General features: G+C 40.2%; 3 protein-coding genes across 4 annotated transcripts; 2 read left to right on the forward strand and 1 right to left on the reverse strand.

The window, feature by feature from the left end:
* Positions 1 to 1,176: 1,176 nt before the first annotated feature.
* On the reverse strand, positions 1,177 to 9,580 carry CNBP (CCHC-type zinc finger nucleic acid binding protein). The gene is made up of 3 exons (XM_043431933.1): positions 9,383 to 9,580; positions 6,222 to 6,486; positions 1,177 to 4,066 (listed from the first exon to the last, which is right to left on the reverse strand). Exons 2-3 carry the CDS (start codon positions 6,474 to 6,476, stop codon positions 3,842 to 3,844), a joined length of 480 nt encoding a protein of 159 aa, XP_043287868.1. The 5' UTR covers positions 6,477 to 6,486; positions 9,383 to 9,580; the 3' UTR covers positions 1,177 to 3,841.
* Positions 9,581 to 10,873: 1,293 nt separating this feature from the next.
* LOC122418096 (peptidylprolyl isomerase domain and WD repeat-containing protein 1) lies at positions 10,874 to 16,070 on the forward strand. 2 transcript variants are annotated; one of them, XM_043432127.1, is made up of 8 exons: positions 10,874 to 11,304; positions 11,732 to 11,834; positions 11,933 to 12,129; positions 12,349 to 12,542; positions 12,625 to 12,962; positions 13,190 to 13,379; positions 13,453 to 14,028; positions 14,222 to 16,070. In XM_043432127.1, the coding sequence occupies exons 1-8, from the start codon at positions 11,208 to 11,210 to the stop codon at positions 14,363 to 14,365; spliced, it is 1,839 nt and encodes a 612-aa protein (XP_043288062.1). In that variant the 5' UTR covers positions 10,874 to 11,207; the 3' UTR covers positions 14,366 to 16,070. The 2 variants fall into 2 exon arrangements, with proteins under 2 accessions (XP_043288062.1, XP_043288063.1); XM_043432128.1 differs by lacking the exon at positions 10,874 to 11,304 and adding an exon at positions 11,472 to 11,609.
* Positions 14,835 to 16,070, forward strand: LOC122418097 (uncharacterized). Its single transcript, XM_043432129.1, has 2 exons — positions 14,835 to 14,941; positions 15,174 to 16,070. The coding sequence occupies exons 1-2, from the start codon at positions 14,835 to 14,837 to the stop codon at positions 15,661 to 15,663; spliced, it is 597 nt and encodes a 198-aa protein (XP_043288064.1). The 3' UTR covers positions 15,664 to 16,070.
* Positions 16,071 to 16,721: the final 651 nt, after the last annotated feature.

Genomic DNA, 16,721 nt, shown 5'->3' on the forward strand with positions numbered 1-16,721 from the left:
AATTTCGATCACCGAGATTAAACCCTCATTTTTTAAAATCTCCCAAGAAAGTGATAAGTGAGGTTATGTTCAAAAATACGTTCGAAGATTTAAGATTTTAACGAAATTGAATTCCGATGTTTTGGAAGTTAGGCGGAAAATGATATTTTTCAATGAAGTTGATTAAAATTCTGGCAGAAACGAAAACAAAAACTGGTAAATTCTCGAATTTCTTCGAATCGCAGAAAGAGGAGAGTTGGGTAAATAAAAAAGACGAAAGTGCCTCTCCGTACGCATTTCTATTTCAAAAATTTAGTTTAAAAACATAACTACACGTCGTAAATCCTTTTCCTTCGATCTTTGTAGCATTTTTCTCTCACTCCTCTCTTTCTCTTCTTCTTTTGTCCTCTTCGTCGTCCCTCCATATCTTCATACGCACGCAAACTTGATTCTCTTCCTCCTGTTTACTTATAACGAATTAAGTGTTTAGTTTTTAATTCTCTCGTTTTGCATCGAGCCTTTGACTGAAAGTGGAGCGATAGGTTGGTCCAAAAAAACGTCTGAAACTCGAAAATTCGTTTTTTCTTCCTCGAACAAAGAAGAATTCGCCAAGCTGAACAGAGAACTCGACTCGCCGAATGACCTGTCAAAATTTTTGGAAATTGAGCAAAAAATCATAAAAGAATCAAACGATCTTTCAGCCATTCGAATCTCGCGTGTTCCCTAACCAAAAAGCAAATATTCGTTCAAGTGGTGGCTGGGAAGAACCGTCAAAGGCTGCGATCGAAAACGAACAATTTGTTCAAGCAGCTCTGTAAAACGAAGAGTTTTCGCTCAGTCCATGTCTAAAAAATTCTACACCGCAAGCTTCGACCAATAGTTTCATCTCCTCGTCGTCTTCTCAAGCGTATAAAATCCACTTTTCAAAATCTCGAGTTTAGTAAAAAACGTGAAAACACGATGCGCGAATGACAAAGCAAAATGAAAATTTTCAAGAGCCTCTTCTCGTCGACTGTGAAAAAACTAATGAAAAAGAGAAAACTAGAGACATGATCGTTGCTGGTAATTCCGCGACGTCCAAAAGGGGAGTGAGAATCGATAAAAAAAACATAAAAAAAAAACGTGAAAAAATCCAATTTTTTTCGATATCCCTCGAGTCGTTTCCTCCCCGGAATCACCGCAGTACTTTCCTCGTCGTATGTTTAGTCGACCGTAAAGTCATTTATTCATACTCATATAACGCCGTAAATACAATCGTGAATGCTGCATTATGCCTAAATAACTATTATCAATTATCGGACAAGTCCACCACACAGACTCTCTCCCCGCTCTCGCGTAAAGGACATTGAAATGCATAAATAACCTCGGTACAATTCGTTCGTTTCCGTGGCTCTAGTCCACAAGAGATGAACGTGCGATCGAGCGAATCGGGGCACGAGAATTTTATTATTTTCCCCAAGTCGCAATAACGAAAGAGATTATTATTCGGAGTGCACAAATTTGTACAATAATCTTCAACGAACAAACAAAAAACTAAGTTTTCGAGAGTGCAAGGCAAGACGAGCCGAAACTGTCAAAAGTTTCGCCAACTGTCTTCCCCGAGTTTTCGCCAAATTTGAGGTTATAAAAGGAGAATTTTGAGCGGGAGTGAGAGAGAGAGATCCTAATTTCAGGCAATATCGACCGTATTATCATAATAGTAGAAAAAAACATTTCAAATTACGATATTCGTAATTATTATTCGTTTTATTTGTATAATGTATATATAGCTTTGTTTATATACCATTCGCCCCATGATGATCGGAAAAATCGACTTTTTTTTACCAGCAACGACCAGAGTATAAGACCTAAGCTTTTTACAGTACAAAATACGGCTCCTGCACACATTCATGTGTACATATATGTATATACACATGATGCACACATATATACATATATATCTAGTAACGATGTTTTTTACTTAAGGTGTGAAGAAGAAAGTGTCAAAAACGTATTTTTATTGAATTATCAATCAAGTTGTCAGTCAGGGGGGGGGGGGGGAGAGGGGGTTCGAAAAAAAACGTTTGGGTTTCGTAATGGAGGATGACAGGAGTCGAGATCGAAGGTAAGAAGAGTGTGAGAAGTAAAATTGGTCGGGGTGATTATTAGTTGGGTTCGTCACACTTTAAGCAAATCACGACGTTACTAAATTCTCTTTTGTATGCATTCCAGGAACTCTCGCACAACTCGGTATCTCTCGCTACTTTAGTTTCTCAGTTGTCGTGGTTCGGTGTTTAATTGGCTGCTCTCTACGAAATTTATTGAGTTAACTGTTTCGGCCAGGGAGCAAAAACTATCGCGTTTTGTCGTCAGTGATTTGGGCCGTCTCGAGAGCTCCGGGCGGCTTTCCGAGGCCTCAAAATGGCCGGTATTTCTCTCTCTCTCGCTCTGCCTCCTTCTCGCCGCGCGTTCGTCATCACAATTCCTAACTTCTCGATCTATTAACCATTTTTATTTATTTCAACATTACTTCCCCGCTCACTTCCTTCGTTTTCTCGCTCCCACGTGTTTTTTTTCTTTCATTTCTCTTTATTTCCTTAAGAAAACCTAAATTCTGTCCTTCCTTTCAGTCTTCTGTGGCTTTCGCGCGTGTGTGTGTGTGTGTGTGAGTGTGTGTAAGTCTCAAATGATTTTTCTTTCCCTGAGAGAAGAAAAATGTGAAGAAAAAAAGGTTTGTTTTGTCGCTCGCTTTCCGACGCCGCTCGACTCGACTGTCATTTCTTTCTCTAATTTCCCGTCCCGTCCTACGCCGGTGTTTTAGACGTTTCGGCCTTTTCTCTCTTACCCCCTAAAAATTCTTCAGTTTTTCCTCTTAAAAACGGCGTCTTCGCAACTGCCTCGATCCGCGCTTCCGCACGAAAGAACGTGTCATTTTGTCCAAAGCTTTTTCCCCCTTTTCAAGTGCTCTTTTCAACTTTTACGTCTTTTTCTTTATTTTTAGCCACTATTTTGCTTCCCCCGAATCTCGCGAGTGCGCTTTTTTCTTCATTTTTCTTAGAAAAAAAATTGAACAATATTTATCGATCCAATACTCGTGCCAAGAAAAAAAAAAGAAAAGAAAAAAGAAACAAAACAAAAAAAGAAAAAGGGAGAGAAATAAAAACAATCAAGTCGAATTCTCGAGGGCCGTGAAACACGCGCGAAGCCGAGGAAACCTCGCGAAAAGTACATCGCGGCTCTCCCAGGACGGTTTCTTTCGACTCGAACTCCTCCGGTCGGGTCGGCAAAAAGAGAAAGAGGCCGGGGGGGTGGGGGCGCTGGAAAAGGAAAATTGGTAAAGGGCTCAGGACAGAATGGACTTTTCTTGAAGGGAGGGTTTTCAGGGCCATCGGTGCAATGTTTTTTTCCTTCCTTTTTAAACGACACGAAATTACACGTTTTTTCTTACTCGAGCAGGCTTCGGGCTCTCGCGTCCGCGGCGCGGCTCTAGCTTCGACCTTGCGATCGCGTTATTCGACGTCGGACCTCGCGACACCCGGCTTTTTGACTTGTCGGCAAATGGAGGGGCGGGAGACACGCGCGCTCCGTGTTCCTTGCTTTTACGGTTAACGGGCATTATCATTATTAATTAATATTATTATTTTGTTTCATTTTATTATTCTTAAATCCTTAAGCGAGCACGGCACACGATATTTTCAGGGGCTCCTCCTCTTGCCTCCCATTCTCCCTTTTCTTCTCATTTCTTCTTCTTCTTCCTCGCTCTTTTAAACCTTTGCTCCGCTGTGCTTGATGCTGATACTTTACGATGCTCCGCTCGGCTTTGTTCCTGTTCAGTTTTGATGCTGTCTGCAGCTCTTTTACGGCCTCGATCTCCACCACCCATCTACTTCCTGTCCTCCTGGTCACAGTCACGGCTTATGTGACCCGTCTTTCCACAAACGTAGCAGATCTTGCCTCCCGCTTCCGTACAGTTGCGGGCGATGTGGCCCGTCTTGTTGCAGTTGTAACAACTCTGAAACGCGAAACGGCCCGAGTCGTTGCTCCCCTCCGGGCAACTGCGCGCGATGTGACCAGTTTTGTTGCAGTTGTAACAGCTCATCTCCGGACCCTGCTTGAAGTATTCAACATTTTCAACACACTATTTTTACTCCCGTTATTCCAGAAGCTCTATTTTTAGGTGCTTTTAGGGCTTATCGGTAGTTTCTCGGGAACGATTCTCGTTTTGGGATCAAACTGACCAATTTTCGGAGGCAGCTTTTCCACTTTCACCAATTTCTCGGATTTTCTCGTAAGGGAAGGATGGAAATTACTTTTTTTCGATTTTTCGAGAAATACTGGACGACGAAAAGAATGGAAAAATAATTAACGAAAATTTACGATGCTTTTGACTGAAAATCGTTTTTCCAAGACTCCGAGGACCCTTGGCCGATCCACGATCGACGAACACGCCGACAAATTACGGCGGTTTCGCAACGTTTTATTCCGCGACCCAGAGAACTTGGGGGTTTGGGAAACTCTCATGTTTTCAGCGTGAATCATTATTTTTCGATAGAATTCATTAGTTTTCGAAATACTGATTTCTTGGGTTTTTTTTTAAATACAGGAAAACGTGAATATTGGTAAAAGTTGACAAAGCTGCGACGATTTTGTCGAATTTTTGTACAAAATTGTAAAATCATTGAAATTTCACGATTTTTCAACACTTTTGTGCATTTTTTTTGTTCTCGTTTTAGTAAAACGAAATTAAGGCATTACTGGATGGACAACTCAGCCGATAAATTTTACCTGATCGGAATTTCCGTACTTCGTGATGCAATAAAAAATTGAAAAAATTCAGCAACATTTGGAAAGTTACGAACTACAATTATCAATAATAATATTTCCCAAAAGTTATTAATAAATTGTTTGATAAAACAATTTTCCAACAATTTTACAGTAAACCCTTGTTTTTTTTTACGAATCGAATGTGCGCATTTTTCTGAATGCTCATGATTTTATTCAGAATTATCGTGTATCTTTGAAATTCCCTTTTTTAAATTTTTCAAGTGGCTCTATTTGTGCATTTTTGATCCAGTAACCTTGAGACTTTTCAAAACTGTTGGTAAATATGTCTTCCAAAACATATCGAAAATTCAAATTAAAAAAAAATTTTTCAAAATTTTATCAAGAAATTTCAAAGATCGAGGAAAATTCTGAAAAAATTCGTGAGCATTCGGAAAAATACGCACATTTGATTCGTAAAAAAAAAACAATGGGTCACCGCAAGATTATTGAATAATTAATCATCTAAACAATTTGTTATTAACTTTTGGGCAATATTATTATCGATAATTGTTGTTCATAGCTTACGACGCTGAAGTTTGCAGCGTTGGAGTTCAACGAAATGAACGATAAAAATATTTATAATTCATTATATTTTTATTTCACGAATTATTGTTGTGGCTTGAAAAATGACGAATTGGAAATTCGGCAGGGAACAAGATTGGAGAATTACTGGAATAATTTGAGAGTTTTTTTACATCATTTCGTTGGACTCCAACGTTGGAAACTTCAGCGTCATTCATAGCTTTCCAAATGTTGTTGGATTTTTTCAGATTTTTATTGCCTCACGAGTACGGAAATTCCGATATAATTCAGATGAGATATAATTTTTGGTTGAGCTATCCATCAAAAGCCAATTGCTCTCGATAATTCAGCTTTGGCACCCCTTAAGGAGTTTCGGTACAAAAGTCAAAATATTAAGAAATTGATCAAATTTGGTGATAATGTTCTTCAACATCAAGTGCGAAAACACAAATTTTTTCAAAATTTTCTTCTACTTAGTTATCGAGTAATTACGCATTAAAGCAGATTTCTTATGCCCGGAATGTATACCTATATATATGAAAACGCTATGCTTATACACGTGAACTTTAGTGATCAATTACTCGATAACTGTGTAGAAGAAAAATCTTAAAAAATTTGTATTGTCAAATTTTGCACTAAAGAATATGTTGACCAAATTTTATAAAATTCTAAACTCTTTGAAATTTCTTATGTTTTTAGCATGGTTTAGCATGGCAACCTTGTATCGCCTGTACCGAAACTCCTTAAACGAGCGACAGGGTTTTTTTTCGTCGTCGAAATAAACGTAAAACTAAAAAATGATGACTTTAGTGCCGACTCGAGATGAAAAGGCTTGAAATAATAAGCGATAAAAAAATTGACAGGAGTTTAAAAAATGATTGAAAAAATATTCGGTGTGGGAGAAAATGGGTTTTAACCTGTTGGCAATCTTTTGCGATGTGTCCAACGCCGTTGCAGCGATAGCAAAGGTCCTGGTCTTCCTTGCACTCGCGAGCGAAGTGGCCGTACTGGTTGCACTTGAAGCACTTCTCGCGTCCTCTGGTGAAACCGCCGTCACGGTCGCCCCGGCCGCCGCGGTCTCCTCTCGCGCCGCCTCCCCCGGCGCCGCCCTGAGGGCATTCCCTCGCGAAGTGGCCCATTCGGCTGCATTTGTAACACGCGCTCGAGCTCATTTTGGTGGATCTGCGGACGCGGAGAGCGAAGAAAAATGTTTAACCTCAAAATTGGTTCTTGGTGGGTTTCGAGCGGGGACGGGGAAGACGATTTGTTTGGGTGCTTTCGGGCACGAGGCTTCGGGGCGCGCGACGACCGCCGAGCCTCGAAAAAACTACAAGGTTCTCGGAAGGGTTGCGCTTTTCTCGGAAACTCGCGACGGCCTGAGACGCGTTCGGAGAATAATAATAATAATAAAAAAAAGGGGCGAGAAGCGACCGCGCGAATCTTCGATGTTTCGTAATTTTCAATTTTAATGAATTACTCGAAATTCCACGCAAATATTTATTAAGCGAGATTATTTTTCACGCGCGATTCCCCGGTGTTTATTGTTCAAAACGGGCGAAAGACGCGAACACAAAAACGCCTCGAGCTCCGACAAGGTTAACGCGGACCGCGACAACGATTTATTGGCACAAATATTGACGAAATTTTCGGAGATCGAAGCCTGAAAGATTCGTTGAGCAAACAGTGAACAGGTGTGTTATTCCGGGTCCCGGCGACGTTCGATGCTCGCCGTCGTGTTTCGCGAACGTCACAAGAGAACGGATTATTTTTGAATAATTTCTGCACGATTGCGGAGTCGGAAATTAAACGAAAGTTTTTCTTGGCACAAGTTAAACAATATTTTATCGAGTTTGGATGAAAAAATTCAAATCTTTATTCCCGCAGAAATTTCCGAACGTTTAATCGATTCGGCAGTTATTTTTCACTCGAATTATTAATAAAAATCGTCAACTAATCCGCTGCAGATAAAAAAGCAATAACAGACACGTAGAAAATCAAATTCATTTCCGGTTTCCACTGTTTTAACCCCAAAAAAAATCGAGCGTGTTTCACACCGAAACGTAATCGATAATTATGAAAAGTTGTTTTTTTTTTTTTCGTTCACTGATAATCCTCGATCCGAAATACTTCACGAAAAATCTCAATAAAAGAATAAAAACAATAATTCCGATGACGAAGAGCGCACGATGCGATTTGTTTCACGACCCGCGTTACGACTCTGGCCAAACAGCGAGTGTTGCGGGGCGCCAAAGTCGGCATCGACTCGAACTACGAAGAGCGAGAGAGACAGAGATATGCGGAGAGAGAAGCACGCACTCGTAAGCACAAGACGAAACCGAAAAACACGGAATTCGGGAGAAAAGAAAAATTTAGATAAAGCGAAATAAAAAAAACGGTGGAAGAAAGCGAATGAAGGCGGGAATAGTGCAGAGAAAACTCGTCGAAAAGTACGTGCTACTCGTGGAGATGGAAAAAATGTCTCGTGTCGTGTGGCGACGTGAGAAAATGGCATCGCGTGTGCCGCGTACTCGCACCAGGAAGCCCCCGTTACAACACGTGTTTTTTTTTTTTTTTTTTCAATTTTTCCCAATTATTTATCAGCCAGCGAAAAATCCATGAGATATCCAAACACTTTTTTCTTTTCATGCGTTTCGACGTTTTTTCAGATTTGTGAAATTTTCTTTGAATTTCTATTTTTTTTTTTTCCGATCAGAAATCTCAACTTTAGTATTTCTGAATAAATCATCAATTTCGTTCAACGAATTGAGTGAACTTTGTAGATTTTTTTTCATGCGGCGTAAACCGAATATATTTTTCTACCTTGAAAATAGAAAAATCAAATTTTATCGATTTTTTAAAATAATCACAACAAATTCTTGTCACCATTGTCAATAAATAATTACTCGAGTTTCGATTGTAGTCGAACGATGGATCGTGACGAACGAATAAAACGATTTTACGTAAAAATTACGATTTTGCGTCAATTAAAATGACAAATTATTATGATTGTTAATGGCCGAAGTGTTGCACGATTTCTCGGCGAATTTCACTCAACAATGCGAAAAAATGGGTCCCAAGATGTTTGGTAGAAAAAAATTGAGGATCCCGCGGATCAGAAATGAAAATAATTACGAAAAACAAATTTTTCGAGGTCTTGCATGGCAATACAAATACGAGCAACGTGGCGGCCGAAAAGTGTGTATTTTCAATACGGAACGCGTGGTGAAAACGTCCAAGTTTTTATGATTTTTTAAAGCAAAATTACGAAATTCCGACGAGAGAATATAAAAGCGAGGAGAAAAGATTATTGCGAAAATAAAAGAAAAAAAACAAATGCACGCACACAGTACGAAGATGTGTGAGTCAAGAGACGTTATTTCTTTGGGGGGGACAACCGCTAAGATGGCATCCGAGAATGACGCCGTACAGCGAGCATTTTGTCTCACTCTCGCGTTTCGCTTACCGTCTGTCTCGTTCAGTCTGGTTCTTTGTCTCTGTCGTTTCTCGGTGTAAAGCGCACATATACACTCGTATTTAGTGCTCGCGGTGGAGGAACGAGCGGCAAAAAAAGCGCACTGTGGGGTAGCCGACCGGCGTAGGTCTCGTCAAAATGGTGGAATCGCGTGTGCACGAGGTTGACGCGAAAAGGAGCGAGACGGAGATAGAAAAACGCCGAAACTCCGTATTTTTTCAGATTCTGATTAAAGCAGCGGAAAAATGGAGCTCCGGGAGCCCCGAATTAATGGGAGAACGTAAAATGACCTTGAATTTAAGCACGTGGCTAAGGAAACTCGAAAAACACTCAAATCCGATAATAAACTGCACAAAACGCTTTTTTCCCTTATGGAAATGATTTCGCGACGACGACGTAGTTTACACATTAAATTCAAACACAATGGACACACGAGTATATGTATAATGAGGCACGTATATCCTTTTCGGCTTCGGGGGCACGTTTATCGACGAGGCGATCCGGAAAAACGCACATTTTCAACGTTTCTTTTTTACTGAATTTTCTCTCGGGCTCCGTCTCACGCGGCTCTCAACTAAATCGATTTTTTCTGGGGTACTCACTCACCTTTAAAATTCCTTGGGATAATGTCGAATAAACGTGATGTACTTCGTGTCCTTCCCTGTTTTTTCCTTCTTCACTTCTTCCACTCTCTCGCCCTCACTCTCTCTCTCTCTCTCTCTCTCACACACTCTCTCTCGCCTCACTCGTCCGCTTCACCTTTCCTCGTCGACGCGACTTGTGGCAATGAGGGCCGCGGGAAACGGTGTTTTCCACACCAAGAAACTTGAGACCGATGCCACCGTAGAGATCGTGAGAGGGGGAAACTCTCCTGCACTCAAGGGCAAAATTCAAATGGTGGGGGTCGCAGCCACAAGCCTCTCGGCCAATCACGAGCCCCGTCATTCCGCGCCAACAGCAATTTACCCTCGAAACCTTACGCTTTGAACGTAACCATTCCTTCGCTCGCGGAACGCAACGCCATCTTCAGGATTCCGAGAGCCAATCGGAAACAAGATTTTGTCGATTGAGACACTCGCTCCGAGGATTTTAACAGGTTTTTCAGATATTTCGAACCGTTTTTTCTCAACGACGGAGCTTCTTACTTTTCGCGAACTTTCGTTCAGAGTTTTCCAGAATTCCAAAGTTCTTTTTCGAGTACAAGCTCCGACATAAATTGTTGTTTCGAGATTCTCGGCGTTCTCATTGGCTCTTCGGAAATCTCGTTCACGGTGACGTTCGCCGGACTTTCTATTCCGCTGTATTCTGGGAAACGGCGCCGCGTGTGCTCGCCGAATCTTAAGCCGCACCTTCAAATGATTTTTTTTCATTTGCCAGTGTCGGTGGAAAATCTATGACATGCGCACACGGTTTTTATCATTTTGGAATGCTTCACCAGTCAAGGTTTTCGGTTTTTTTCATCATTTTCAAAATTTTAAGGAAATTTGAGGTTACGGGCTCGAGGCGACGACGCTGAACCCGCTGAACGAGGCTTCTTTGTGCCGGATCGAGAAAACAATTTTTTAAAAACAATATGGCGAGTCTGCCGCTTCCGCCGACAGGCTTTCCACTTTTCATAGAAAACAAGCTTTTCGGGATTGATCGCAGCGCGGCGGTGATGATACCGGCTCGAGTGCTGCCACCTTTGCCGGCAACTCTCGATTTCAAGGTTTTTTTTTCGTTATCTGAAAACACGTTGTGATAACGGAAATATTAAAGTTGAAACGTCATTCCACGTGTTTCTGCATACGTCAAAAATGTGCTCAACCGTCAATTTACGTTCGTTTATTTTATTGCGAGGCGAAGCCGTGGTGGTTACCGGTGTTCGTACACAAAAGCCGAACCCACAAGACGGCGACACTTTCCAGTCTTTTCAGCCCGGCAAATTAGAAAAATAAATTTTTTCCGAAATTATGAAGATCGACAAAATGATTTTTTCGTCTGTACCGATGATTTGTTGAATTTTTACAAAATATTTCACTTCAACATCACAGTTTACGTGCAACGATTTCGATTAATTGAAGTTTCGATTTTTGCAGTTTGTGAAAACTTTATTTCATTAAAATGATTATTTTAATTTTTTTATTGGAAATTTGATAGCCTAACGATGATTTTTTTAAGAGTTAATGACCCTCAGCTCGCTCTAAATATTTATTTCGTTGGCAATCTTTCAAATTTCGCGCTAAAATGTCGAGCGATGCCACCTGTCGGCAAACGATTACACTTTTTGTCGAATCGCGTCGATGGAGTTCCGCGCGTATTTCGTCCGCGTAACGAAACTAACGAAACTCAAACGCATTCGGTGTAAATAACCAAAAATCAACTTGAAAATAAAATTGACAATTAATCCCCTGACATTTTAAAAACTCTTATAAATTTACGTGAATCAATTATGGCGGATAATAAAAGGCCAAAAGCAGACAGTGACAGTGACAGTGAATGGGTCGGTCCATTACCTTCGGAGGCTGCACCAGTGAAAAAACAAAAAGGTTCAACTCATTTTAATGTTCAAATATAAATCATTGTTTAACAGAAAAACCCTTTAAAATTTCAATGTGGTTCATTTATTTTGTAAAAAGATCTTAGATTTTTTTGTCAATTCGTGACCGCACATTGCTGCGATCATAACCTTCAAATTTCCGTTTCAAAAACAAAACAAAACAATATTTTTTCCATTACGATTAGAATGTTAAAAACTATAAACAAATTTCGTACAAAAATCAAAATTTCGAGTGCTTCAGCATAAACTGAAGGGTGCTACGAATGTGGAGTAGCACGTAACTTCGAAAATTAGGTTATTTACAAAATTTGGTGTCATAAAATAGGAAAATTAATTTTCTTCCACATTTGCCTATACTTGATGATGATTGCTTGCATCTTTCGTTCGTCTTTAATGGATAAATTCATAATCCACAGTTTTGGAGTACGAAAAAGTTTACGTGGACAATTTGCCATGTTGCGAGTGTTACGAGAAGTCGTACATGCACCGAGATGTCATAACGCACATTGTCGTGACAAAGTAAGAATCATCAAATTTGATAAATGAAAAGAATTTGAGATAAACCTGCAATTTCCATAATTTTTAAAATTTCTCATACTTTTTTTCATTCAACGCAGAACAAATTTTGTCATAACTGCCAGCTGCGACGGACACGTAAAATTTTGGAAAAAACAGGAAGAGCTCATAGAATTTGTCAAACACTTTCGAGCCCATCTCATGGGAATTCAATCGATGGCAGCGAGCTGCAACGGAGTTTATGCTGCAACTGTGAGCCTTGACAAAACTATGAAAGTTTTTGACGTCATCAATTTTGGTAAGCACATACGTTTTTATTTATTTTTTCTATTTTTTTTCGAGCTGTCAACCAAATTGAGGAAAAAATCATGTTTTTTTTAATAAACTAAAATAATTTGTTATTCTCTGAGTAAAAATCGTGATTTTTCATAAAAATTCTGCATTTTCTCCATTCTCTAAAAGCCTGAATGAGATCTGAATCCGATTAAACTGGTTTTGTTTTTTTTCTCGCTACTAGATATGATAAATATGATGAAACTGGATTATGTTCCTCAAATTATCGAGTGGGTGTACTCTCCTGGTGACCCGATTGCCGCCGTTGCCATTTCCGATCAGGACAGTGAGAAAATTTATGTCTACGACGGTCAAGGAACGGAGAGGCCCTTACACGTTTTTGATAAACTTCACAGGAAACCGGTGGTCGTGATGAAGGTAAAAACTCGCTCTTAACACGAGGAATTTCCTGAAAAATTTCAGAATTTAGTTAACTTGCTTTTTTCTGTTCCGTTTAAAGTACAATCCTAAATACGACACTTGCATCTCAGTGGATAAAGCTGGAATACTGGAATACTGGACAGGACCAAGGGGCGAGTACAAATTTCCAAAATGCGTCAATTTCGAGTCGAAATTGGACACGAAATTGTTCGAATTCGCTTTGAACAAAACTTATCCTTGCGGCCTCGCGATCTCACCGGATGGCAAAAGATTCGCTTCCCTCAGCAGCGATCGGAAAGTCCGAGTTTTCAATTTTTTGACTGGACGTTTGTATCGGGTTTTCGATGAGAGCTTACAGAGATTCGCTGAACTACAGCAAGCGACGCAACAATTGCCAAACATGGAATTCGGACGAAGGTATTTCGATAATATTGAATAAATTTTTCCCTCGGAACGACTTTTTCGTCTTTCGTCGTTCCTTCACGCCCATTTTTCTTCAAATTACAAGATAATATAAAAAATCAATCACAAGTTTTGATCATAAAATTTACTTTTTCTTTGCAGAAAGATATTTTGTCTCGTACCATCGAGAATTGAGCTTTTCTCTTAAGTCGCTAATCTATAATTTTGGATTTTTTTTCCAGAATGGCGGTCGAGAGAGAACTCGACAAAGCCGAGATCAACTTGGGCAACATTATCTTCGACGAGTCCGGCTATTTCATTTTGTACAGTACAATGCTCGGCATAAAAGTAGTTAACTTGTACACGAATCGTTGTATTCGGATAATGGGGAAGCCGGAAAATTTCCGGCCGATGAACCTCGCTCTGTTTCAGGTAACTGAAGAAAAAAGTGAATTCCACTAAAAACTGAAAGAAAATATTGAAAAATGTTGATGGAAATTTCCAGGGAAAAGCAAAAAAGACAACAGCAGCGGTGACCGTCGAGATGGAGGCCTCGGAGAACCCGACGATGGAGTTGATCCGTCCGGACCCGACGTTGTTCTGCACGGCGCACAAGAAAAATCGTTTTTACATGTTCACGAGGCGAGAGCCCGAGGACACGAAGAGTACGGAGTGCGATCGTGACGTGTTCAACGAGAAGCCATCGAAGGAGGACATAATTTCGTCGACGGAGGCGACGAACATGCAGAAGATATTTGACACAGCGATTCTGCACACGGCTCTGGGCGACATTCACATTTCCCTCTTCGGCAAAGACGTGCCCAAGACCGTGGAGAATTTTTGTGTCCACGCGAAAAACGGCTTCTACAATAGTCACATTTTCCATCGAGTCATCAAGGGCTTCATGATACAAACCGGGGATCCAACGGGCACCGGAACCGGCGGCGAGAGCATTTGGGGAGGCGAATTCGAGGACGAATTTCGACCTCATTTGAAGCACGATCGTCCTTACACGATGAGCATGGCGAACGCGGGGCCAAACACGAACGGCAGCCAATTTTTCATCACGCTCACCCCGACGGTAATTCAATTTGACGAAAATTCGCTTTTGATCTTCGACCGACGTCTAAAAATTGCTCGAAATATAATTGTTCAGATCGAATTTCATGAATCTAGCAAATCCTCGGAAAAAAGTCGTGCAGAACTTTTCCAAAAAACACAATTGAATTTCTCAATGCATTTTCGTCTTTTTATTATTTTTTATTCCTTCGCAGCCATGGTTGGACAACAAACACACGGTATTTGGGCGAGTCGTAAAAGGAATGGAAGTTGTACAAAATATAAGTCAAGTAAAAACGAATCCGAAGACCGATAAGCCTTACGACGACGTGCGAATCGTCAGTGTCACTGTAAAGTAAGGGGTGCAGTATGGAATTCGCCCGGACGAAGATCCTTCGGAGCCAACTCGACGCCAAACGTGTCTAAATGACGTTGATTATAATTTTTGGGTCCGCGATTCTCGATCCACAAAATCTTCGGATCCATCAAAATCCAGCAAATTCACGTCGATCATGAAACGCGCGTCCATATGTTTCGATACTCAGTTTTTTCTCGTAGAAACTTTTCAAAAAACGCAGTTGTTTTTTTGAAAAATCGATGAATCGACTTGTTGAAAAAATTGAATTTCCATTTCTCTTTCCTCGATATTTTCTCTTCATGTGTTGCATTTTTTTGTGTGTCCAACTTCAGAGCGCAACCGACGAAATCCCATCGAGTTTTTGTTTTTCTTCAATTTTTTCGTAACCTTCAGACATCCGAGTCCAAATTGTCAAGTCGATTTTTAATTTTCCCATTTTTCATTAAAAAAGTATTGAAAAATCATTGACAATGTGCAACAGCAACTGGGCTAACAGAGGCAACAAGAAACAGGAGGAAAAGGGCTGTTGGAACGAGATGGAAGAGCTGAAATATCTGATCGGGGCGATCGATTGCTTGTAATCATTTTCAACTCTCTCATTTCCGGAGCTCGAGCTTTTCGGAGCCAAAAAAATAGCAAAAACCTGTAAATTCGTAAAAACGACGTTTCTCCAAGAAAAAACTGTAAATCTCACGAAATTTTTCAACTTTTGAAACAAGTTCAAGCCTCGGACGTTGAAATTGCGAGAAAGACTGAAAAATTCTCATTTTTCTCTTCTACTTTCGGGCATTTTTTCCTTTTATCACCAGAAAGTGTCCACACGTTCCACCTCCACCCTCCTGCTCGGTGATGCTCCCACCAAGAATCCAAGAAGTCCCGTGCATCATGCAACCTCGAAGGCCCCCCTGTCCAGTCCCGCCACCCTGTTGTCCTCCGATCGCGCCCGGACCTTGCTGTCCTTGTCCATTGCCCAAGGCGAAGCCACCTGAGCAGCAACGAAAGCGGCGACCACCTACGCCTCCCAAATGTTGTCCACCGTGTAATCCCCTGCCGTGTTACGCCAGTAAGTCATCGAGGTCGTTTCGAACCGTAATTTCCGAGGGAAACGTCCCTTTGGACTCATTTTTCAAAGTTTTTTCGACTTTGGATAAAAAATTTTGGCTCTTTCTATTTTGTCTGTCACGAAATTTGATAAATTGTAAAAAATTGACGATGCTGAAGAAAAATGTTGTTGGGCTCAAAATGATGGAACTGGTCGAACGAATAATTGATTTTTCGATTTTTTTCTCAATCGTTTGACACTCTTCGCATTGTTTTTTCATGATGAATGAAACAAAAATTGTACTCGATGATTGAACGAGTGAGGAATGAGTGACTGGCGTCCAATTGGCTAAAATTTGCGATCCTTTGCATTGAGTTAATATTGCGAACTTAATGGATTGGTTCATGGAACATTTTATCGTTTGTTGTCCCTGCAGTGAAACGCGTGTTGAGAGTTTTTTTAATTGCGTTTTTAATGAGGTCGGCGATGGGAGGAAAAATGAAGTGGTTTCGTTGTGGATTAAATCGAGTGGAAAAGACAAAATGAAATTCATTGTGTTGATCTTTCCGGGATTAATTAAATGGAATATTTTTAGTTATTTTTTTATTTGTGAATTGGAGATAAAAAAATGTTGGAAATACAAGAAAATTGGTTCATTGTGAAATGCATTTGTCTTTAGAATTTCTTTCTGTAAATCTCGAATTCCAATTCCAAAGGAGCTCAGTAATTTATTATTTTTCCCAATATTTCTCAAACTTTCGCTTCGAATTTTCACCTCAAAATGATAATTATTTTTGAAATTGAAATAAAGCGTTTAATAATTTCGTTGCAGGTCCTTACTGTGGGTGATAATGCGGTCCGAAGAAGAGCCAAATCCTCGTGTTGTGTAAAACAGAAGAAAAAAACGTTAATTGTGTCATAAACAATGAGTAATAAAAAACGTGGAAACGAGTCTATGGATTTTCGAGGATTTCTTCGCCTCAAAGGGAGACTAGTCTGCATTTTTCAACGTGCACCAACGTTTAATTGAGCCTTGTGCTTCAAAGGCGTGCAATTAGAGAGGAAAATATGAATTTCTCTTGTTTTTTCTTCAGTTGTTTTTAAAATGGCGAATGAGAATGCAAGGGGAGCAGAAAAATGTGAGCAGACAGTGAACGTGGTTGGGGAAACCTGAAAAAATTGTAAAAGCTCTTTCCCAATTTTTTTCGCCAATTTTATAATGAAAATGTTAGAAGCACTGGTTTCCAGGGAGGAGAATCAAAATAGACTAAAATTTCAGAAATTAGAAATAAAAGTGGAAGCAAAACGTGAAGAA

Source organism: Venturia canescens, chromosome 11 (assembly GCF_019457755.1).
Source record: "Venturia canescens isolate UGA chromosome 11, ASM1945775v1, whole genome shotgun sequence".
NCBI classification, from domain to species: Eukaryota; Metazoa; Arthropoda; class Insecta; order Hymenoptera; family Ichneumonidae; genus Venturia; species Venturia canescens.